This window comes from Salminus brasiliensis, chromosome 1 (assembly GCF_030463535.1).
Source record: "Salminus brasiliensis chromosome 1, fSalBra1.hap2, whole genome shotgun sequence".
Classification (NCBI taxonomy): Eukaryota; Metazoa; Chordata; class Actinopteri; order Characiformes; family Bryconidae; genus Salminus; species Salminus brasiliensis.
The window spans coordinates 37,766,512-37,792,104 of record NC_132878.1 but is presented as its reverse complement, the minus strand read 5'-3'; the positions used below and the strand labels follow the sequence as shown (position 1 = coordinate 37,792,104).

Here is a 25,593-nt window from a genome sequence, read left to right as displayed (position 1 = left end):
CAACAACCGGCCATAAAATAAAAAAAAACACCTGCATAATATTGCGTAATTCCCCCTGGCATGAGCTCTACAGGACTTCTAAAGGTGTCCCGTGGGATCTGGCATCAAGACATTAGCAGCAGCAGAGTCCTGTAAGTTGCAAAGTGAGGCCTATAAGGATCGCATCGCAGTCTTGGGCATCCATGACCTTGCCGCCAGTTCACCGGCTGCCCTTTTCCGGAGTCCTTTTGGTAGGTACTGACCACTGCATATCAGTAAAACCCTATAAGACCTGCCTGATGTTTTGGAGATGCTTCGGACCCAGTTGTCCCAGTCATCACAATCTGGCCCTGGTCAAAGTAGCTCAGATTCTTATGCTTGCCCATTTTTCTTGCTTCCAACACATCACCTTCTATAACTGACTGTTTACTTGCTGCCCAATATGTAGACCCCTCTCTTGACACCATAAAAAAATAAATAAATAATGACTGTTATTCACGTCATCTAACAATGAAATGGTTTTAATGATCTGGCTGAGTGGTGAATCTAAACTATGTTGGACTGTCTTCACTAAAGTGTGCACAGTGCATTTAGCATTTCATCTAGCATACAAATATGGTATTGGGACGGACAGCGCATACTCAATTTGAAATGACTGAAATATCTATCAGAGGACAATAAACCTAGATCATCCAGAACAGATGAACTTGGAATGTGAACATGCACTACCTTCTGTTGCAGGGAAGAGTTGCTGACCCTCACTCTTGGTCTCGGCAAGTTTTCCAGTGCGGAGCAGGACTTCAGCAAAGCCTTCCTGGGGGATGTAATCATATGTGGAGTAGACATCCTCGATCTAAAAACACACACACACACACACACACACACACACACACACACACACACACACACACACACACACACAATTTACTATCATTCTACAGCAGAAAACGCACACAAAAAAATAATGAGACAATGAGACAATGAGAGAGACTAACTGGATTGACATAGGGGTCCTCCAGCAACTCCTCATAGAAAGGGCTGCATCCCTGCCTCTCCATAACAGCGTTCTCACCGGCTGCTCCGGCACGGTTCGAATCCGACCCCTGACCCTGAAGAGAGACAAAAAGCTCGTCAAACCTTCATGAATCATTTACGCACCATCCACCAACCTCGCCTTCATACCCATATACACCAAGCTGAGGACAGATCTCTGGCTCATGTTAGCCTTCAGAGATATTTACTACAGAAGACCATTTAAAATAAGGCATTCTCTTTGCTGGCATTGTGGAATGGATGGAGTGCTGAGTGCTTTAAAAATGACCCAAGGTGAACAGTGGAAATGCACTACAATGTACAAGTGTTGTGTTAGTCCAGTTTCAACTGTGTGAGGTCATTTTTGAACTTATGAACTATGGTGGAGTGGTCCAGGCAATAACATTACTGATGCCCAACTTCCAACCAAGCTGGATGAATCTGGTGTGGAATGGTAGAATGTGTGTGTGTGTATGTGCATGGAAGCACGTCCATTTTGTCCCACTCACTAGCTAGAATGCTACCATCATATGACGTTATCAGTGCTGGGCGGGTGAAGGCTAGCATGAGGCTCCTCATAGTCACATTTACCAGCCAACTACTGGGATGGGGGACTCAGGAGGGCATGGTGTCATGGATCTATATAGATGTTGTTATGAACCCTTTACTTTTAGTTGATTCGAAATGATTTACAAACTAATTGAACCTGATTCAGTTCATCCAGCCTTCTGGGAGGTGACAAGAAATCAGGTGACAAAAAAAATCTGTGGATCTTCAGGAGCATACATGCAGTCTACAGGTGTATGTTCAGTGTTAGTGTGTGTCTTACATGCAGTGGGCGGAGGTAGTTAATAGACTCCCTCCACCAGTGGGAGTCACTGACAGCAGTGAGAACAGCCTTAGTGGTCAGCGTGGTGTTGGTCAAGACCTCCATGGTGCGGGCAGTGGTCCTCTGGAGCAGCGGAGCTGTTGGCTGAGCGCTTCCCAGAGACCCTCCACTAACACTTATAGCAGCCTGCAGCAAACACATACCGTTAAAGCTTTAAGCCACACATGCGCATGCATGCGCACGCATGCGCGCACACACACACACACACACACATACACACACACCTTTAAACCATTAACAAGCTCAGTGAATGTTCCGAGGATGATATATAGAAAAACAGGTGAAGCAAACATCTGCTATTAATCACCAAAGACCGAGATTATTTATTTATTTGTTTAATATTAGCTTGAAAAAAGCAGATAAAAGCATATTTAGGCATCTTCTTAGCATTTGTCTAGCTGTTTTATATTGTATTATATTGTTTATGTATATAAATAAAAATAATATTTTAATAAATTATTTCCCTATTTTAATATATCATTACATATTTTCCATATTTCATGGTTTTCTTAATTCTATATTTTATTAGTTGTGTTCTCATATCCTTATTACTGTCATACAGTTAAATGAAGGGACCCTCATACCTTAAGGTTTAACCCTATTATGGAGATCATAAGTTTGAATCCTGGCGATGGAGGGGCAAAAGTAATTTCTGTAATTATAATATTGATTATTGATATTGATGAAACTGTGGGTCATCAATATCATCCAATATTACCAATCAACTGATATAAGATGGTAAGACATTGTGCTAAGTTAATGACAAATTTAAATAATTAAATTATATTTAAAAATATATATATTTTTTATATACAAGCAATTTCATGTCCAACATGACCCACACACCTTAAAATTATTGTATGTTTTTTGAGAAAATGCACAATTGTATACCATGCCAAATGGTTCATGTTCGAGAGCATTCTCATCAACTATAAATTGAGTACAGTGGCTGCAGGAGTTCTGTAGGTAGTTACTACCTAATTGCAAGCAGGCTTGTCACAATAATTACGTTATTGACTTGCATGCAATTTGCTGACCTTAAAATTGCCCACTGTACTTACTTGCCAGCTTGTGCTATTCGGTTCTCTTGTCTGCTGTCGTCGGAGGCGGGTATTATTTCTTAAAAGTTTATTGCCCCTTAAAAATGTGTTAATGTATTATTATTTTACTATGTTATCATTATATCAGTGATATACAAAGGTCTTACAAGGAATACGGTTTCTCACAATTATTTCGGGGGCAGTTTATGGTCCCAAAAAAAACAATAATTTACCATGGCGGGCCTAATTGCTAATTTTATGGCTAAAACCAGAGACCAAGATGGGGAAAGGCAATAAAAAAAGACACATCCAAGCGTTTTCAAGTGCCAGTGGCCACAATGTAAAGCATAATCAAAAAGGACAAGAATTCTCCACTTGGAAAAAAAATCTCAAAGGGTGTGGTAGAAGCGAAAAGTGGTCCCCACAAGAATGGAAGGTTGAGAAGGCAAAAAAAGAATGTAAGGATCACTGCCAAGGCCACCCTGATAAATCTGAGAAATTCTGTTACAGAAATCTGAAGGCAGACACTCCAACGGACACCTCACATGGCTGGTCTCAATGAACGCCAAGGAGGGCTCCCATGACAGATTCACACCTAGCATTTGCAGAAGCTCACCTAGGCTCACAGATTCTGTTGTCAGATGAGACAAAATTGATTATGTCTGGCGAAAGAAAAGAAAATCATCCGACCCCAAGAACGCCATACCTACAGTCAGGCGTGGAGGTGGAAATGTAATGCCTTGGGGGTGTTTTTCAACCAATAGGCCATGTAACCTTGTCAAAGTAAACAACTTCATGAGAAAAGAGGACTACATTAAGATTCCAGAGGAAAACATCAGGCAGTCTGCAGAATAAAAAAAACTTGGCCTTGGGAAGCACTGGACATGCATACGGCCAAAGCGGTCAAGAAATAGCCTAAACAAAACACTATCAACGCTTTGGAGTAGGCTAGCAAAAGTCCAGTCCTGAATCCCATGCAGAATCTGTGGCGGGAACAAGGAAGCCATCCAACCTCAAAAGAATTGAAGATCTTCACCAACGAGTGGCATCAAATAGCAGTGGAGACATGAAAGAAGCTTGTTAGCAATTAGAAGAGCTGTTTGATTATTGAGAAAGGGTTCGCATAACTTTGGAGATTTTCTCATTAATAAACAATATTCATATAATATTAACATTTTACAGTCTACTGACACTTATGTCATTTATGTCATAAAAAATGCAAAAATAAAAAAAGCTTGACTATATCAAAGCCAACACACACACAAAGCCAACACACACACACACACGTGCGCTCCCCTCAAATCTATCCAACCTCATCAATACTTAATTGACCATAAACTACTAATTTAACCAACACACAGTACATTGAGACATGGCTCAAAGCCACACGCGCGCGCGTGCACACACACACACGCGCACACACACACACACACACACACACACACACACACACACACACACACACACACACACACACACACACACACAAAAATATACACCACACACATAAATGTTTAAACACACTCTTAACAGTGAGCCACTGCCAGCCTTTAAGCCAGGAGCGGAGCTCGAAGGCCATCACATTTAAAGCGTATGAAAAATGCAGCAAATGCTTTATAGCCTGTTTAACCCACAGAGAACCGCAAGGTGTTTTACACATACCCATCTGCCTTAGTGCAGCCGGCTCGCACATAGCTCTCAAACAGTAACCAAGTGTGTAAACAATTATTGACCATTACCTGATCCGTATCTTCGCCCACTGCCTTGGCTTGAGAGGGGTCGATCTTGTAATTCACCGCCTGGTAGAGAATCTATTCAGAGAAACAGAAAACAAAATTTGTCAGATACTGAACTGCAATATATATATATATATATATATATATATATATATATATATATATATATATATATATAAAAACAACAACAACCAAGTAATAGAGGAACTCTATGGTGAGCAGAAAAGCACCTCAGAATGCACAACATACCCAACCTTGAGGCACATCAGCAAAAAGGCCACGTCATGTTTCACTTCTGTCAGCCAAGAACAGAAAGCTGAGGCTGCAGCGGGCACAGACTCCCCTAAAGCAACAGCATGAATCCATGGACCCAACCACCAGCCTTGTGCCAACAGTCCAGGCTGGTGGAGGTGGTGTAATGGTGTGGGGAAGTGTTTTTTTTGTTTTTGTTTTTTTAATACTTTGGGCCGATAATACCAATCAATACATTTTCAATTAATCAATAATAGCTTGAATGTCACAGATTATTTGAATATTGTTGCTGGCCATGTTCACCCCTTTCACGACCACAGTTTAGCCATATTCTAATGGCTACTTCCAGCATGATGAAGCAACAGTTGTCTCGAACTGCTTTCATGACACTGAGTCAGTGCTGTTTAGTGGCCTTCCCAGTCAATGGGATCTGGATCTTGTAGAGAAAAGGAGGCCCTACCTAGTATTTGTATATATATATATATGTGTATACTTACATATGTATACATCTGAATCGCATACAGTGTGTTCACACACACCTAAAACATGGTTAGTTAAATCACTGAACCAACTGAACACAGGCACATCTAGCATCTAACATGACAAAAAACAAATATTCTAACATGGTAAAAATGCTTATCTCTTACTTTCATCGTCAAACAATTTTTGGACCCCTTTCTGCCTCTCTACGGTACAATTAAATATTAACCACTGAGTGCCTTTTTTTTTTTTTTTTTTTTAAGTTTTAAGGAGCGTGCTTTGGCACTCTGCTGGAAGCAGACTGCCATGATCCTGTGTTCAAAAGTGCATGCAGGCGGGGAGAGAATAGACGAGAGGGACAGCATGACTGAGAGGAATAAAGGAAGGCCGAGTTCAGGCATTCTTTAGAAGTCCCATTCTGGATGCAGAAAGGCTTCACAGCAGTGCCTATTTTTATAAGAGAATACAGCTACACCGAGAGGACGTGAGCATGAGAAACAAGATTGAGAGCTTTTCGGTAATAAAATCAGGGTCGCGAGAGGACGCACAGAAACCTGGCCTCATCTCAGCGCATCCAGACTCACACTGTATTCAGACTGGGAGCCTGTAGAAGAAAGCTCTTAGCAAAAACAGTGCACCTATAGCAAAGTTATTCATAATCACCCCAGCATACAGGCCCTACTAAGATGCTTTGTGTAATGAACCTTTACCGTAACCACTTTTTAGAGGTTGCTGACATGATGTAAGCTGTGCTGGAGGTTAGCAACCATTGGGACATCAACGGAAAAAGCTAAATAGCCCAGTTCTGACTTGAACCGTGTGCGTCATGGACCTCAAAATAAGGCTTAATCCCAAATGGCTCCCTAGCGCACTCTATGAGTCATGAAACTAATGGTCTACATGTCCAGTAGGGATCTGTGCACAGGTACTGAACTCCCAATTAGCTCTTTGTTAGACCTACCGAGGCAAGGGAAAGTTTGGGACCCCATGATCAAAATATCAAAATAATATAAAAAATAAAAGGAAAAAATTAACCGGAAGCAAAAGTTTGGACACCCTGCATGGTCAGTGCTTAGTAACACCCCCTTTTGGGAAGTATAAAACTATGTGATTGCTTTTGTCTTTCGGTTTGGGAGATTTTCTTCTACTTTTCCAAGCAAAAGGCTGTTCTTTTCAGATGACACTTAAAAATAAGATTGGATGCTGAATTCCTCCATGAAGGTCTTTTACAGTCAAAAAGGTTCGTATTTGCCTTTCCTTTTGTTTATCAGCTCATCTTATATTCACTTCACTGTTCACAGTGACAGACATGGGGAGACACTACGTTTGAGATTCATTTAACTAAAAGCCAAAGCCACTGTCACAAAAATGGTTTTCCCCCGAACTGCACTCAGCTGTCAAAAATGCCCCAAAATAAGTAAAATAAATAAATAAATAAATAAACAAACAAAAAGGTCAGATACATTGCTTTTGCAGCAATTACTGATATTAGGTGTTGCTGCCAAATCAACTCTGAAGATTGTGAAAAGTGCTTGGAAGGTGTAGTTGTTTAAAAACAAAATAAGTAAATCCATTCTTTATAAGGTTGCACACAAATAGGATATGGATTTGGTTTCATCACACATGCATGTGGTTCAGATGGAGATGTAAATCTCAGAAAATATGATCTGTGCCATATCATATATATATATATATATATATATATATATATATATATATATAAAATACAAATAAATAAAAAAATAAGCCTGCGTGAACTAATATGCACATAACCTCTGATGGTCAGAATGCGTCAAAGTCGCTAAGTTGCAAATTGCAGGTGCAAATCCACCCAAGATGCATCTGAAACAGAAGAAAATCTGAATACTCAAATCATTTCAGGAGATCTTCTCCTGATGCTGAAGTGTAGCTGCATCGCTCTCTCCAAGAATGAATGAATCCACAAAGAAGCCAAAGCCACTGTTTAAAAATCTCACTGCAACGCCACTTTTAGTCGCCCCTATCTACATATTGGATGGAAGCAGCCCGTTTCAGAAGTGTAAGTCTACTATTGGCTAGTCTGATTCCTTTATTGGAAGGTGATATACGGTTGTGGGTGCTATAGTTACCAGACACTGGGTTGGAATAATTTAGTTATTTCCCCAGTCTCCAGTGATGCTGGTTTGACTTCCTCTACAGTTCTTGGTTTGTTTCCAAACAACTTGCCAGGCAGTGAAGTGGGACCAAATCAATTAGTTATACAAATATGAATTATTCTAGTCAGCTTTGGTCAAAATACATCAAGAACCCAGCACCAACAGCACCCTTCTTAGCCTGTCTCAACAGCCCTGGTCAGATTCATGATAATGAGCCGCTGCCCACTCCTCCCACCACCCCCTCCCTGGTTACACAAGATCTTTGACTTTACTCTTAAGTTTACTCTCATCTGTCCCTGTTTGCACTAGCCAGCTAACATTTACTTCACCTTGAGTTCATCTATCTTTGTCTCTCTCTCTCTGTCTCTTACATTCGTTCCCTCCCTCCATCTCCCTGTCCCTCTCCATTTCCCTCTTTTAGCTACAATCTGCTCTACCTGCCTTTCTGTTCTTAGGTTTCCAGCTGCCATCTGGAGTGTATGTATATATATTTACTGACTTATATACTTGGTGATGATTTTGAAGACATCTGCATGTGTGTAGTAGTCTCTTCTCATAACCAGATTTGACTGCAGGGAACTCTGATGAACAAGGGCAGCTGTGTTTTAAGCACACAGTTTTGCAAATTTGTGCTGTGACCTGCACCTGTTAGCGAAGTCTAGTTCAATGCTGATCCGAAGCCAGTTTTACAGCTACTCTTCTAATGGTGAAGCTAATGTTGAGCAGGGGACAACTAATTGGTCCTACACTTGTGTAAAAAGCCTCACTTGTAGCCACAGTGTTGCTGTGAGATCAACGCACCTGCGTCTGCAGAGAGCTGGAGGCCGCCAGAAGGCTCTGAATGTTGGCGGGAGGGCAGTGCGTCAGAGCGAACGCCATCAGTTCCTGACGGGACAACAGCCGTGTGTACGTCTCGCACTGACCCAGCTGGGAGCACACATCCCAACCTTCACTGTAGCCTGGAGAAAGACAGATAAATGCGACAATGTCAGACTGCAGCAGCGCCGACTGCCAATAGCATACAATACGCTTACATTTATTCCAATTCACTGTTGTTTATGCCCTCTTTTCACAACATACAAAACAAAGAATACTACACTGCCTTTCCAATATTAGACAAAATACACTGATGCAGTCATGCACAGGAAACGACCTTGAGAGAGACACTTTTCAACAAAGTAATTACCACTGAGGTATAAAGTGCATCCAATTACAAACCACCACTGTTTACACATACAGTAAACACAATGCCACTTTCTCAACCACTTCACAGCAAAGCAGGGATGTAAACAATGAGTCACTGGCTACTGCCTGTTTTTTATATTAAAGCTATTTGTTTATTCTATAATCTTCATTTTTATTATAATCTTTTTAATGATAATCTACAGAGCTGCTAGAAAGTTTGTAAACCCTTTACATTTTTCTGCATAACACTGACTTGCTAATACGATCGGATTTTCACCAAGAAGCCTACATTTAGCCCCAAATTAACTTATTTCAGTGGTGGCTCAGCGGTTAAAGCTCTGGGATATTGATGACAGGGTTGTGGCTTCGATACCCGGGCTCGGCAAGCTGCCACTGTTGGGCCCTTGAGCAAGGTCCTTCTCCCTCTCTGCTCCCCGGGCGCCGCAGCAATGGCTGCCCACTGCTTCAGCCATGTATGCTAACTCTCTCTGTGTGTGCTTGATCACTAGTGAGTATATGGGTGTTCACTGCACGGATGGGTTAAAGGCTTCTTAGGAGGTGTGATGAATATCCAATTGGATTTAAGGTTACATTCATGCAGCCAAAAAAAGGAGACTCTTAATACAATCAGTTACAGGTCTTACATGGTGGGACTCTTTAGACTGCTTTCTTAATCAGAATAGATTTTTTTTTTTAGTTGTCTACATGTAAGCTAACGCTGCCACAGGCTGAACTGACCGTGTCAGACTGACAGAACTCTCAGCAATATAGCCCAAACAAACAGTAAGAGGTTAGTTACATGTCTTTGACAGTTAGAGTCGCTGGTGCGGTGTTCCAAGTGTAATAGAAGGTGAGAAGAAGCATGATGAATGGCATTTAGGAGGAAAACATAACCCTCCACCTTCTATTAGAAGTCCTGTGTATTAGCTAACTTGGTGGGAGACATTTTTTTCAGCAGGGTTTGTGATCTAAACCAACCTGCCCTACAACAACAGTCCACTACTGTGGGGTCCTGCAGCAGGTCTGGTAGGAGTGCTCATTCTGGCACCTGTTAAGAGTGAAAGATTCAGCTGTGATGGTGTTCTAGATTTTCACCTCTCTCACTCGCTCTGCCCCACCCCACCCCACGTCTAACGATATCTTTAGCTCTCCTCATCCGTCTTTCTAATCTTTAGCACTGTGTGTGTGTGAGTAATTAGGAAATGGAGCAGCAGAAAGGCTAACCTATTTTCCACTGTGCCTTTATTGGGGCTCAGAGACTGCTGCCGATAGCAATCAGAGATTACCACTTTCTCTGTTTGCAACCCTGCGCTAATCTACCCACTGCTGCACACACACACACACACACACACACACACAGACAGACAGACAGACACACCCACATAACACTATCGGCTTCTCACTGATGCCCAGCTCCTACACAAAGACAAACACAGACGCATAGAGAGATCCATCTGATTTCACCTCAAACACAGGCTGAGGATACTAATGAATATTAGTATGATCTGATTTATTTAGGAGGAAATGAAAGGCAAGGGGGCTGTAGTAGACCACATTAAATACATACATACGTATAGAACCCTTCATGCAGCAAATATCTATATATTTATTAATGCAACTGCTGTAGGAACATAGCTTATTTCAATATGGTTTACCTGCTACTCATGAGAAACTGTGAGTAAATTGTATTAATCCACTTTACAACATGTTACACTATCTAACATATGAGCTAAATAATGTTTCACTACTCTTACAGCAATCGTACAAAGAGAAATGTTTGATATACTGAATATAGTTGAGATGTTTTGAGAGGCTTTTTGCCTGGGTATTATTTCTGCAGTGTAGAGCAATACACTCAAACCATCAGCTCCAGGATAAGTCATCTCGACTAACTTGGGAAGCTTTAAAGCTCTGGCCTTTAAATTAAACACTGACTTATATGCAATGTTCAAAACTTTTGTCCACAGGGTCACATAACGGACTCTTTCAGAAGACGAACTGGGGCTATTGACCTTTCAGCTTAATCAGACTGAGCTTTTTTCCTTCTGGTGCTGACTGATATAACGCCCCAGTGGGCCAATACTAAAGGCATCAATCTGATGCATCCATCCAATCACCTTCAAGAAAAGTAGGTTAAAGGAATACTTCTGCCCTAAAACAAAATGTAGTTGGTGAAGCCAAGACACGTTAGGTGCAGAGAGATTTGCAGGCTACCGGTATTAAAGGCTATACTGATTAACATAGCGAGTATTGCAAGATCTGATTGGGCTTTGGCTGAGTTTAAATGAATTATTTAAGCTGATGAACACATGGTAAAATGTCTAAGGGGCAGGGCTGTTCACTACTGAGCCTATCACAGGATCCATGATATGCTAATATCCATGTCATTACACAAAATATAAAATTTGAGACTGATATTAACTGAAACAGGAGTAATAGTCATGTTGGAGTCTAAGTCCAGTTTTTTTTAATAACAGTCAGAGAAGGTCTAGTTATCCTAGGTCAGGATAATCACTAGGTTTTACTATTAATTGAGTACATTAACTCAAAATGTAACAATTAAAAAAACAACAAGAAAAGCAAACTTGGCAATCAAACTCTGATGTCCGGTGGACTATGTTTGAGGTAAATGGAAAATTGTGTATATCACTCAACTATCTTGTTAACAAGAGCTTTTCCCTTTCACGTCAATGGACATAACCCACTACAAGGGGAAATACTGCAGACACCCATTCTCCAACACCTGCACAAAGGACATTAAACAGGAGGAGCAATTCAGAAAGCAGGTAAAATTGGTTACGGTCAGCCTGTGGAGGAGCTGGGAAGGAAAAGATATGGTGCTTTCTGAAATCTGGCTTTGCCGTGTCTCACCTGCAGCCATCAGGTCCTGGCAGTGGATGTAGGAGGCTTTGTAGTCATGACACTGCAGAGCCTGCTCAGCCAACAGAGTTAGGACCTGGCCTTTCCGCCGGGCCTCATCGTCACCTACACGGGCACAAAGGAGACACACACACAGACATATTCACGCATACACAAAAGGAACAGAGTCAGCAGGCTCGTCAGGTTGCAATCACAACTTCCGTTAGCAAGCAGTAGCGGACCAGACTGAAAAATCGATTCTCTTCAAAAGCCTTTCCCTCCGACATAATGGAGCGGTAAGTCAATATGCTGCAAACTAATACACATATAAGATCAGAGACAGCTGATGTGGTGCTTTTTCTACCCTTCACAAAAAAGAAATAAAGAGAAACGCATCTGCCCAAAACAAAACATCCCGGAAGAGCGCTGCAAAAAACAGCCTGACGAGACCAGAAAAAATATTAATTTGTTCGGCGATAAAATAAAGTCCTCCGAGACATTTACTTTCCCCCATCGGTAACTACTTGGATGACTGCTGAGATGCTTAGCAGATATTTTTCTCCCTCACATCAACAGCAGCACTTTTTGGAGCCGCTTTGATCTCTGTCCAAAGTAAGCAAATGAATTAATCAAGCGAGCACATGATCAAAACACTGATTGGGGCATTTTTCATACAAATGTGTGTAGGGCTGATCAAAGAGCTCATGGACGTCAGAGAGAGAAATCAGAGTCAATGCAGTGTGATATCCCAATGCTGCAGCATTCTTCATATGTTAGTGCTCAAAAGTTTGGAATGTTCCTGCACTGCTCTTTACAACACATTTTTTTTGGGGGGGTGCAACTGTAAATGCCAACTTCCTTTGGGAATTTGTGTGTGGATTTCCCCCCCTTCCCATTCGGTACTGCCAATGAACCCATCCATTCGTAACTCTCCTAGCCTGAGCTATGTTTCCGACATGAGGAGAGTACCTCACACATCTCCTCCGATACATGCCAAGTCAGCCTTGTCACAAACTGGTGCCGATGTGGCATTGCCGGGCAGCCAGCATGCTCGGAGGAAGGCGCCCACATAAGGAGTCCCCAGCTCCACTGCACAAGCCAATAGAGGCTTTAGAGTGATGCTCCCTGATGCACGGCTGACTGTGCTCCCTCAGGCTCCGGCTGCTGATGGCACAGCAGCATGGCTTGGGATTTGCCCCCAATTCAAGTTCAACAGAAGTAACTCAATTTGAACACACACACAACACAAGCGCTGTTTAGGCACAAAGACCTGTGACATACAATTAACACACCCAGAGACAGAGATGGACAGTGGGATTGAATGCTAACTCCTCCAGCTGACAACACTGTGGGGGAAAAAAAAAAGGGCCTTGATATCCGCTGGTTTAAGTCGGGGGCCTAAATGGCCCGTGCAAATTATTTTAATCTACCCCTGTGTGCATGTGTGTGTGTGTGTGTGTATGACTGTGAGAGTGAGCGAGAGTAAGGAAGACAACATGAAAAAGTTCTACTCAACCAGTGCTATGTAAAATCAGAATGCAGAGTGGGTAACAAACTTCTGCATTAACTCAGGTTTCTCTCCCTAACTCCCCATCTGCTCTTTGATCAGCTACACACACACACACACACACACACACACACACACACACACACACACATATATATATACACTTGTTCCTGTGAGCATCATGAAGAGTAAAACATGGGGATTACGAAAGCCTCTGACAAGTAGCAAAAGTACATTATTCTGTCTGGAAAACAAGTTGAAGTGAACTACCCATGACCTCTCGTCCTTCTGCTCCTTGAGACGGACATATGCGTTTTCTGATCTTCCAAGCTGCAGGATTCATCATGCACACAAGTCTTGACTCTATCGGAATCGTGCCAACATTTCAGAGTTATCGATTCACTGATGCATATGCCGGTTCTTACACAGTCTGATTTTTCATTCATGAAGTGCTGGCTACTATTGAACAGCTGCTATCCACCGCTAACCTTCAAATGGAGAGGTCTTTAAATGAATGAGCAGCTTCTTTTTTTATATCACCTTTAGATGGGATCATCACCCTGTAGTCAAGGGGTGTTGTAAATTATGCATTCGGCGGAGAGCAGACAGATTAGCACTGTTTAAGTAAAGGGACGAGGAGCTGTTCTCTCACAGATGCTGAAACGTACACTGTTGTGGCAAGAGCACCGTGCTACCTGCATCAGGAACAGTTCACATCGGGCCGCGTGCACCTGCCTAGAGTGTCGAGTCTGCCTGGGGATGTCTTGTGGCAGCACTCTTCGAAGTCACGGTAGCATTGCTAGTGACAGCTACGCTATCAGAGTGAAATTAGCTCTGAAAAGGGCACGGACGGAATTCGTAAATCCAGCTGAAGGTCACCAGTGGCCTAGATTAAAGTATTTTCACACGTCAATTGTAACAGGAAAGAAAAAAACAACAATGTGTTCATGAACATAACTGAAAATGCATTATTGATATGGTGTTACCTGCCACTCGCAGTAGCCTGGCCAGCTCCAGCATCAGAGTGGACTGTTTGTAGGCTGTGGGACACTGGGAGATGCACTCCTTTATCAGCGAGAGGCAGTCATCTTGCAGACGCACTGGAGAAAGAGGAGAAAAGAAATGCAATAGGTCATCTTTAAATTGAGCAGATTCAGTTCATTAAAGCAGATGCTGATGGGTGACAAGGGTCTCAGGTGCGAGTCCCAAATATCTGAGGGATATCTGAGAGTTATGCGTCTGAGGTGCGAGTCAAAGGGTTTTGCGGCCCGTTTCCGATTCAAGACTTGAGACTATGAAATAGAAGTCAGAGTTACATCTCAAATGCTTAAGATGTGAATGTGGGTCCTGTCCCATGTCTCTGTGGTGCGAGCCCAGGACACGTCTCAAGCACCCATGATGCAAGTCCAAGACAAGTTTCAAGTCTCTGTGGTACGAGTCTAAGACAAGTCTCAAGTCTCTGTAGTGCGAGTCCAAGACAAGTCTCAAGTCTCTGTAGTGCGAGTCCAAGACAAGTTTCTAAGTCCTAATTTTTAGGTTCAGAGTAACTGAGGTGTGAGTCAGAGTCAAGTCTCAAGTCCAACACAAGTCTCAAGTCTCTGTTGCAGGTCTAAGACAAGTCTATGTGGTGTGAGTCTAGAGACTTTGTTGAGAATTTCAGTCAAGGTTAGAGTTTCTTAGGGGTGAGTCTTGAGAATCTGAGTGAATCTGAGTGAAGTCTCAAGTCTCGAGTCTCTGAGCTGCAAGTCCAAGTCAAGTCTAAACTCTCTGAGGTACGGATCCAAGTCATGCTGAGTCTTTTTCTTTATATTCAATAAAGATTTTGCTCATGTGTCTTTCTTCTTGGAGCCCAAGACAAGTGGCAAAAGTCTAAAGACTTGACTGACTCAAGTCCTCATCTCTGCATCAAGTCATCAAAAGAATCAAAAACACACACTGAAAACCTGCAAACTGTAAGGATCTGTACACATTTAGTCAAGCCTTTCTGTTTTTATGGCAATAACTTTTAAAAAGTTTCATTTTATGGTGTCCCCCACCCCTTCTTGACCCATTACAGCACACTGAAAGCTTGTACCTAGCTATCTAGCCATAAGGCAAATGCAGGAACAGACTGGGGTCAGGCCTGGTCTTCCACTGATGCACTGAAGAGTATTGAGTGATGGTGGAGTGATGTGTGGTAATTGGATGTCCGTGCGGGGTGTCTCTGATGCTTGGCTGAGCTCTGCGTTGAAATATTGAACAGCTGGATCAGGACTGCTGCAGCGAGCCCTGCCGGCCCGGGCCAGAGAGGATTAGATCCTGAAGGGGACGCAGCAGGGGCCACACCTGAGACTCACCGGCTCTGTCTAGCCACAGTCTGCGCCTGCCAAACACACTTACACCAGCTCCACTAACTCGAGTGTGTGAGTGTGTCACCCCAAGGAGTGTATACTGATGAAGTTTGGAGTCGCTATTGTTGGTAATATGAATGATATAAAGCCTGTTTTGAGTATGTAAGACGCTCAAAATTACATCATGTGTCCATCATGTTTCTAAAATGCAAAAAAATAACATTAATGCCTAGAATATGATGTATTTCTTTAGGCACAGTTTTCAACCCAATTATTAAGTCATTTTCCATCCCACCCACTAGCTAGGAGGAGATCCCCTACTACCAGTACTGTTGCATCAACTAACAGACACTTGCACTGGCTAACCTCCCATTGATGGAGGGCCATCCTACACACCCAGAGTGAGAGAGTGAGGCCAATTATACTCTCTGGGACTTCCAGCGAAGTATGGCTATGGGATCACCGGGGATCAGACCTGAGATCTCCCAACACTCAGGACAGCAGAGCCCCTTGGGAGCCTCCTTAAAGATTTAAAATGCTGAATGGAACCAAATGTAACATGCTGTTTGGTGTCTAGTCCATAATAAGCTGTTTATTATATTAATGTTGCTTCAACAGGGGTAGAAAGTGTGAAGAGTGTGCCTCTGCACAGGTATTTGCTTTCTTGATTTAATTTAAACCTTTGTTCCTTTGCCTTCCATCTCTTGCTGGATCTTCCTCCAGGAGCCTGGTGAATTGGGAACAGAAATAGTTCAAAATTCCCCTGGGCAGAAGGAGGTAAATAGGACAGATATGACCAGGCACAGAGCAATAGAGACAGAAAAGACTACATATATATGTAGTCTTATATGTAGTCTTATATATATTGGGTAACTCCCAGGGCCGCTGAGCTCCTCCCTTATGAGCCCTACCTGGAGCCCATCAGAACACCGTGTTTCAGGAAGAGGGCTTGTCGTGGTCCTGTGGACTTGTAAACCATAATCGGTGCAGCCCGAGGAAGTTCACATCTATCTATGTACAGTACAAATGGCCAGATGCTACGCCCATGTTATTGAGGATGCATCAGGCAACCAATGAGTCTGGAGGGAAGTGCCGTATACCAGGCTCTGACGCATCAGCTACCAGATGCCAGTGACGGCCAGCATCACACTAGAGTGATGTGGGGGGCAAGCACCATCTACCCACCCTAGTGACAGCAAGGCCAATTGCACCCGGGGCTCAAAACCCTTCTTTACTTTAATGGAAGTCAACTGCCAGATTCACATTATGTCAACTTAATAAATAAATAAATAAATAAATAAATAAATAAATAAATAAATAAATAATAATAATAATAATTTTAAAAAATGCACTCAGTAGTGTGCCGTTTAGGGGTGGCTTCAAACTACAGTTGCAGTGCGGCTTCCGTGATAGTTTCATTTTTAAACTAGCTGTAATTCAAGTGTGAAAGACGTGATGGTAGTCTACTTCCCTAGTACCCTCAAATTTTACATTCCCATGCCCTGGAGGAAAGTGTCTCCCTCAAACTCTGTAATTAAACACTAGAACTGTAGATACTGCAAGATTTCACAGTTTCACATTAAGCTGCTCGGGTTGTTCTGAAAGCACGCCTCACTCACGCAGGTCGTGAATAACATTTGGACTCAAAAGCAGCACTCTGCGGGAGGAGCATTTCTTGCTCCTGGCCTCCCCCTACAGTCATGGGGAGGAGCGCATGCTTAGAGCCGCCACTAAAGGACATGCTTTTCATGTGCATTACTGGACAAGCTGGGAGATACAGAACCAGCACTGAAATGGAACAAAACATGTGGACTCAGTAGCAATGGCAGCAGAGCAATATTACAGGGTTTCGCACAAATATGGCTTCAACATGATTTTAAAAAAGTTGTTTTATGGTAAAAATGCTACATAATGCTGCTCTAATCCAACCCATTTAAACGCACTGGACTGTATCGGGATATCTACTTTTCACTATGGTTATGAGAACACATTCACATGTGACCATCTATTCAGTCTGCAGGATCTTGACATCCAACATACCCTAAGCATAAGCTTAACCCACACTTAAATAAGGGGAAAATAAGGGGAAAAATCCAGACTCACCCCCCCCCACTGGTGTTGGACCATGATTGGCCAAAGTAAAGGTGAGAGGAGCTTAGGAAGAGAGTTTTACTGGCTTTATTGAAGCATTTCCAAGATGCTCCAAGGAGATCTTCAGTGGGAAAAACCCTTTAGTCTTTCTAAGCTCCCAGAGAGAGAGAGAGAAGCCTCTCTCTTTTAATGTTTCCAATAGAATGTAATCAATTGAGGCTAATGGGCCAAAAAAGGAGAGAGAGAGAGCAAGAAATGGGTGGAAAAGTTGACAGATGAGCCGATACACAGCAGAGACAGACTAAGGAAGAGAGAGAGCGAAAGAGATGAAGACAGAGAGCTGTGATAGAGAGAGAGAGGGGGAGATAAGAGAGAAAGAGGAACACATGAGCGAGCATGCACAAGTGAGAGCGCCAGAGTAGGACATTTTCTGAGGGCAAATGAATAAACATCAGTAATCAAAGATGATGAGCATTACCGAGGCCAGATCTTCCTTGCATTTCAAAAGGAACACGTCATCCTAATTTCCTTAAATTTCCTTTGTGTTCACCGCAAAACGCAACCGACTCACCGCAGTTCTCCCGCGCCCCGCAAAAACAGCAGAAAATTGAAAAATCAGTCACAGAACTGCAGCTAACTTTCTTCAAAGCCAAAGAGAGCACAGAGAAAGTGGGCATGAATATCACAGGTTGACCACAACACACCCTTTGTTCAAAGAGACTAACATTAATACGCACTCACAAAGTACACACGTCACACCAATTACCCAACACAGAGAAAAAAAAAATAAACCTTCCTTCCGCGCCGTACGAGTAGCGGGTTCCTGGATAGCCACTGAGTAATTTACATGATGATGATTTTTCTTTCCCTCGAGTGCAATTTAAACAAAATGTTCTACTTCTGGCCCTGTTACTCTACTTCAAACTTTATCAAACTTTCATTGCAGGCTCCCCTAGCTTCAGGGAGGAGAGCTTTTTTAGAACTCTCACTGATGATCCCTCCTTTAAACAGTGCAAATAAAATTATTCCTGCCTTGCCTCAATAAGAAAAAGCAGTGCGTGTGGAGGAGGACCAAAAAACATTCCAAAAAAATAGTATATTAGGTTTCAAGTTTGCGTGGCGGTTACCTTGTAAAGGCAGGACTTTAACGCCAAAGTCTTCCAGTCGTGAGAGGGCACTGATGAGGTCCAGTTCTTCTTGGATTGGAGGAGGACAATCATTGATCAACTGCAGACATGACCTGAGGACATAACACACACATGATCAGGCAGTGGAATTAAATCTGCACTGCATTGTGTACAAATGGGACAAAACAGGGGACAAATGTGATGCAATGTAAATCAAGGGGGGGGGGGTAATAATAATAATAACAATAACAATAATTTAACCACTAAAACAGTTTAACCACTAAATCTATGGAATGGTAGTCATTTTACTAACTATTCATTACCACGTGTATCTGAACTAGATGAAAGATGTGGAGGAAACTGAAGCTAAGTCCGCATTTCTTCATGTACAGAAAGGTCACTGAGCTAAATCTATGGAATAGAGGTTATTCAAACTAAATCTAAATGATCAGAAGTGCAGAGAGGTCACAGATCTAAATATATTTGATGGAGAGCAAAGAAACCTGAAGGAAGTCTGAACTGTCATCTGTACAAGAACGTCATAAAACTAAAATCAATGCAATGGAGGTCAATGGAATAAAATGCAATAAAGTTAACTGAGCCGAGTGTTTAGAATGACCGTCACTGGATCTAAATCTGAATTGTCTTATGGACAAGCTATTAAACTAAACCCATGGAATGGAGGTTATTGGGTCCAAATATGAATTGTGTGATAGAGACACAGGCCATGGACAAAGAAGTCACCGAATCAAACCTATGGAATTAAGGTAACTGGGAATAATGGTAAAGATTATTGCCTCATGTAAAAATCTACATTGTTTAATGGTCAGAGGTCACTGAATTCAATTGATAAAATGGAGGACACTAGGTAAATACACATTGCCTCGAGAACAGAGGTCACAGATCTAGTTAATAGAGGGCGGCAATGGAGCGAAATCTGAATGGTCATCTTTACAAAAGGGTCATGCAAGGGAAAGGAAACAAGTCTACTGGAAGTATATATTTACTGTATCTGAACTTAATCAATTGAAGTAAAGTCATTTAGGACAAATCTTGACTTTCTCACACGAAGGGAGGTTGTTCAACTAAATCCATGGAAAATATACAGGTAAGTCAAATCTGCAGGTGACTGGAATAGCTTTACAATATAGAGGTCATTCAGACTAAATATACACTGCCACATGTACAGGTCAGGGATCTAAATCTACTCAGTGGAGGTCAACAGAACAAAATTCGAGTGACCATCTGTACAAGCAGGTCATAAAACTGTGAGGCTAATGGTAGCAAATCTGCATTGCACTGTTAAAAAGAGGTCATCCTCAAACGGAAATGTGGCATTTACAGGTCATGAATACAATGCTTGAGGGTGTTTAAGCACAAGGTAAAGGTGCCGTTTGAAATGTGTGCTATTGTCTTAGGGTCTTTCCAGGGGCTGTTTCAATTCTGGTATCTCCTCGCTAACTTTAACACACTCATTAGACGTGCATCGCACCTACATTGGTCAGGTAACCACTTACAGTGCAAGGGGTAGAGGGAGGAACAAGAAGACTTTAGCAGAAGGCTTTATTAGCAGCTTAGTTAATAACGGTATGGGACAGCCTTTAAGTTGGCAGCAGGGATTCTCCAAAGGGAAACCTGGACAATAGTTTGTTAAAACCAATACTGTAATGCAGGGTTTGCCACTGACTTGTCTGGTAGTAGTGGTAGCGATAGTGGTGGTAGTAGTAGCAAGTAGTAGTGGTGGCAGAGGTAGCATTAGTAGTAGTAGCAGCAACAGTAGTAGTAGTAGTAGCAGTAGTTTCAGAAGTTGTGTAGTAGTAGTGGTGGCAGAGGTAGCATTAGTAGTAGTAGCAGCAACAGTAGTAGTAGTAGCAGCAGTAGTTTCAGAAGTTGTGTAGTAGTAGTGGTGGCAGAGGTAGCATTAGTAGTAGTAGTAGCAGCGACAGTAGTAGTAGTTGCAGTAGTAGATGTGGTGGTGCTGGTAGTAGTAGTAGTTGTAGTGCAGTTGGTAGTGGCAGTAGGGATAGTGGTAGTGGTTGTGGTAGTATCAGTAGTAGCAATGGTAATCTTTGTAAAAGTAGCAGTCGTGATGGCAGCGCTGGTAGCAGTTGTTGTAGCAGTAGTAGTGGTGAAGCAGTAGTGGTTTTAGTAGCAGCAGTAGTGATGATAGCAGTAGTAATATTTGTAGATGTAGCATGAGTAGTAGTAGCAGCAGCAGTATTGGTTGCAGTAGTACTAGTTGCAGTAGTAGCCTGTAGTGCAGATGGTAGAGGCAGTAAGGATAGTAGTAGTGGCAGTGGTTTTGGTAGTAGCAGTGGTAGTAGTAGTAGCAGCAGTAGCAGTAGCTGTAGTAAAAGCAGTAGTAGCAGCAATAGTAGCAATAGAAGTAGCTGTAGTAGTAGCAGTAGTTGTAGTAGTAGCAGTGGTAGTAGTTGCAGTAGCAACAATAGTAGAAATAGCAGTAGTTTTAGTAGTAGTAGTAGTAGCAGTAGCAACAATAGTAGTAGTAGTTGCAGTAGCAACAATAGTAGCAATAGCAGTAGTTTTAGTAGAAGCAATAGTAGTAGAAGCAGTAGTAGTAGTAGTTTTAGTATTAGTAGTAGTAGTAGTAGCAGCAGTAGTAGTTGCAGTAGCAACAATAGTAGCAATAGCAGTAGTTTTAGTAGAAGCAGCAGCAGTAGTAGTAGTAGCAGCAACAATAGTAGCAACAGTAGTAGTTGTAGTAGTAATAGCAGTAGCAACAATAGTAGCAATAGTAGTAGTTGTAGCAGTAACAACAGTAGCAGTAGTTGTAGTAGTAATAGCAGTAGCAACAATAGTAGCAGTTGTAGCAGTAACAACAGTAACAGTAGTAGTAGTTGCAGTAGCAACAATAGTAGCAATAGTAGCAGTTGTAGCAGTAACAACAGTAACAGTAGTAGTAGTTGCAGTAGCAACAATAGTAGCAATAGTAGCAGTTGTAGCAGTAACAACAGTAACAGTAGTAGTAGTTGCAGTAGCAACAATAGTAGCAATAGTAGTAGTAGTAGTAGTAGTAGCAGCAGCAGTATCGGTTGCAGTAGAAGTAGTTGCAGTAGTAGTTTGCAGTGCAGTTGGTAGTGACAGCAGGGGTAGTAGTAGTGGTGGTAGTAGTGGTAGAGGTGTTCGGGGTAGTAGTAGTGGTAGAGGTGTTTGGGGTAGTAGTAGTGGTGGACGTGTAATGCTATTTGAATTATTATTATATAGTTTATTCAGAGAGGTATTATCAGTAATGCTGGTTGGCTCCAGAAGTGTGGCTGCTTCAGGTAGACCTGCAACCAAATACTATAGCCACAGCTGCTCTGATGAGTCTTAAACAACAGCTAAAGGAAGGGACAGGCGGCTCTCTCTTCTTCTCTTCAGACAAACCCATTGTGACACCAAGGCTGTCTGATAGACATACAGACACAACATTTCACTTGAGATGTCCAAGAAGACCAGAGAGGTGAGAAAAACACCACCACAGAAGCAACACATGAGTCTCTGCAGAACCCTTTCCAACAGAGCTGTGAAACTTTACGTAATGGCCAAGAGGACATCTTTGCACTGACGCTCCTCGTCCAAGATTTACCGCAGTCCATTAGAGACTCAGGCACTCTGGAGGAACAAAGTCGCCTGGGGAAAAACAAGCCCCCCAAAAGAACTTACTAAACCCACTCAGTGTTTACTCCAAAGCCTGTTTTATTACACAACCAGTGAATCCAGTAAAACGATCGCCACACAAACACACAAACTATTACCAGCCCCCACATACACACACACAGAGAAGTAGGTCTTCTTTATTCAGTTATATCACATCTAAAGAGCTCTTTTACCATTTGTCCTTGAAAACCACTTGGTGTTTTTAACAAGACTGTTTGGTCGTGCATGAAATCAACCTCTAATATTTCTTTTCCATAAGATTCTCGAGTGCGTTTGTGAAAATTCATGCTCATTCAGGTAAAAGAAACTTTGCTTCATGGACAGAGCTTTGCATTGAGGTCTGTTGAGAAGACATGGCTTACATTTGCTGATCCAAATCCTCCCAGCGATGTTTTTGAGGGTTGAGGCAAGTAATCAGGAATTATAGCCTAGTTCCCAAAAGACACAGCCATAAAGTACCTACTGTACTGTACTGATACCACCCCATCTAATTCCAATTTGCTACAGGAAGACCAAAAACATGTCTGCATGTCCCTCTACACATTAAACACTACAACTTCTGTGGGCATGCACCTTCAATCGCTCAATGATAATGGCTTCCTATAGTGGCTAAAAGGGCTTAGAGATTAGTCTGCAATTTGAATGCTGAACAGGGTATCCTTAAGTCATTGCAATGCTCAACATCATCCACAAGAAAGAGCAATCAGCACTTGAGATGCTTCAGTGTGCGTCAGGAAATTCACACCTCTCAAGAACGTACTCATATTAATAATTACCGACTATAATAATAATAACTTTCAGCTAGGCTTTACCAAAGGATCCCCTGTAAACCTGCAACACACACGTCTGTCCCAGGCTTCAAATACTTGACGTTACTGTGCTGAAATAACTGGCCTAAGCAGCATTCAATTTGTACTAATGGTGGTTGGTTGAGAACACTGAACTATCAAAGGCGCAAACAGAAATTAGCATCATTATACAGAGTACAGAGGGCATCAGTTCTTAAAACATGTCTAATATGCTCCGACTGGACTGAAATAGGTCGTCGCCCTCACTGACTACTACTCTCTCCAACGTCGGCTCAAAGGAAGTAAAATCTACAGACTAGGGCCAACCAGCACAGGCTCAGCTTGACTGACAAGCTAAAATAAGGCTTAAAATCATGTTGGGTAACCCCTGAAATATTTGAATAATGAGTTTCATTTACATGGAAGTGACGTACTGTGGACCTCAAACACTGTTCACACTCCTTCAAATGCATATTGGGCCGATTTCAAAACCTCCAAATGGTTTGTGGACCAGGCCTCATGACTGTGCCTTTTTTGCGCCAGCATCAGAAGAAGAGGAGCTCAAACTAGGCGCAGAAAGTAGTGATAGCTGGAATTCACACTAGGCTAAAAGCTAATGCTAGCTTTTTACCATCTCTACCAACCACAGCTGACTCCCACACTGGAGTCTAACACACATCAGAAGGGCAAGCACAGCAAAAGTCAGCATGTGTCATTCTGAGACAAAAATAACAGGGTTGTAAATATGATCAAGCAAAGTCACACACTTTATATATCAAGAACAACTTAAAATACCAGACACATGCATTCTTTGGAAATTTTAGGCTGACGGTTATTTTCGCACCTTCATTACCAAGAAGAAGTCTGGAACCTGGACTAAAACCTAACACAGATATGCCTCTAAAATTCACATTCACATTTCTGGAGTGCTCTTAAGGAGTTTTGATCCATTTTGTTGAATGTTGGCCACTGAAAGTGAGACAGCAGTTCCAGAGAGTAGGCGGGTGCAGGTGAGGGAGAAGAACTCAAGGGTAGTTGGAACAGATCAGTACCACAACCTTAACAAAAATGTGCAAAAACATCCAGAGAGCTGTTGAAAGGTCTCGGTGACCCAGTCATAACTACGTGTCAAAGCAAGTGTGAGCTCTGCTCGTCATGCAGTGATTGAGCCAATAGCCCTACACAATCACACTTACACACCCACACTTCCAAAAGCATCCGTGAGCTAGCCAGCTTGGGTCAGTGTTCGGCTTTATAGCAGAGAAATGGAGAAATGTCAGTGAATAATAATTCTGCACCAGACCATCAGACCTATATGAGCTTGCTGGAAATGCCATTTCAAGACATATATGTATGTGTATGTGGGTATTTGTACACTTATCAGTTAAAAGAAGGTCAGGTGCTGGTGTTGGATTAGAATGCCTGGCTTCCTAAAGTGACCATCTTAAACTAAGGGTCTTGAACCTAGCTTTGTGCACAAGGGCACATTAATGCTAGAACAGGAAAGGGCTGCCTGACTCTGCTCTCCAGTACCCTGCTGCCTGCTGCGATGCGGTTTTGCTCTGGATCTTCGCATCGATTCATTCACACCACTCTAGATACTGCACAGCTGTGCGTATGACCGAGCATGTGTCCTACACTCACATAGCTCATGGCCTGCTGTCAGAATACCCATAGCTCTTCATTATCTCACTCTTTCTGCCCTTTTTCTTGTTGTTCTGTCATTTGTGGATACATCAGGTGTCTCAAAGTTTCTTGCTCTAAGCATGAGGAAGTTTTTCTTTGCCACTGTACCTCTGGCTTGTTAAGAATAGGCTCGGACCAGGACCTCTGTAGTGTACATTTGTTGTGAAAAGCACTATTTAAATAAAGCTGAATTGAAAGGAATTATGGAAGGTCACAGAATTGTTAGTTCTACTGCTAATGTTCATCTATGGAGTCTGCATAAATATGTCCTTGATTTTTTACAGCTGCTTGTAGCCTGTAATCCGTAAACTTTTGACCATATAGTGTATAGTAGAGATCTCGGTCCCAAATGCTTAAGCATTTGGCCTACAAAGCCTAGAATTGACCAGTCCCTCCATACTTGATGACAATTATCAAAAGCTGGTCAGTTCGAAGAGCCCTTCGAGCTTAAAGTACGGCTCGGTTTGACCCACCATCCCTCAAGATCCACGGAAAACAAGTGTCCAGACTTTTTTCTGTCCTGCAAAGAAGTGGTGGAATGAACTTCCCCTGGGTGTCCGAACAGCAGAGTCGCTCGCTGTCTTCAAACTCAGACTGAAGACCCACCTCTTCCGAGAATACTTGGGCGAGGTGTAGTGGCCTCCTTGACTTTTGTATTTCATAGAATCTAAGATTAGAGGTATTGTTTGAATCCTAGCCAATACCAACTATCTAAGGGTATTTTCTTATCCCCTCTGGATTAGCGCATCTGCTAAATGCTGTAAATGTAAATGTTAATGTATTCAGAAAAAGATTTGTAGACTTTGTTAAAAAACAA

General features: G+C 42.3%; 1 protein-coding gene across 2 annotated transcripts in view; it reads right to left on the bottom strand.

Moving 5' to 3' along the window:
• The window catches only part of nbas (NBAS subunit of NRZ tethering complex), a 239,159-nt gene that overhangs the window by 118,817 nt on the left and 94,749 nt on the right, over window positions 1–25,593 (bottom strand). The window contains exons 31-38 of one of the 2 annotated variants that reach the window (XM_072678887.1): window positions 18,643–18,755; window positions 14,081–14,194; window positions 11,600–11,713; window positions 8,345–8,502; window positions 4,680–4,751; window positions 1,841–2,026; window positions 975–1,088; window positions 709–832 (exon numbers count right to left, since the gene is read on the bottom strand). In XM_072678887.1, coding sequence (XP_072534988.1) covers window positions 709–832; window positions 975–1,088; window positions 1,841–2,026; window positions 4,680–4,751; window positions 8,345–8,502; window positions 11,600–11,713; window positions 14,081–14,194; window positions 18,643–18,755 — 995 coding nt within the window. The remainder of the gene's footprint in view (window positions 1–708; window positions 833–974; window positions 1,089–1,840; window positions 2,027–4,679; window positions 4,752–8,344; window positions 8,503–11,599; window positions 11,714–14,080; window positions 14,195–18,642; window positions 18,756–25,593) is intronic. The other variant, XM_072678895.1, reaches the window with a different exon arrangement.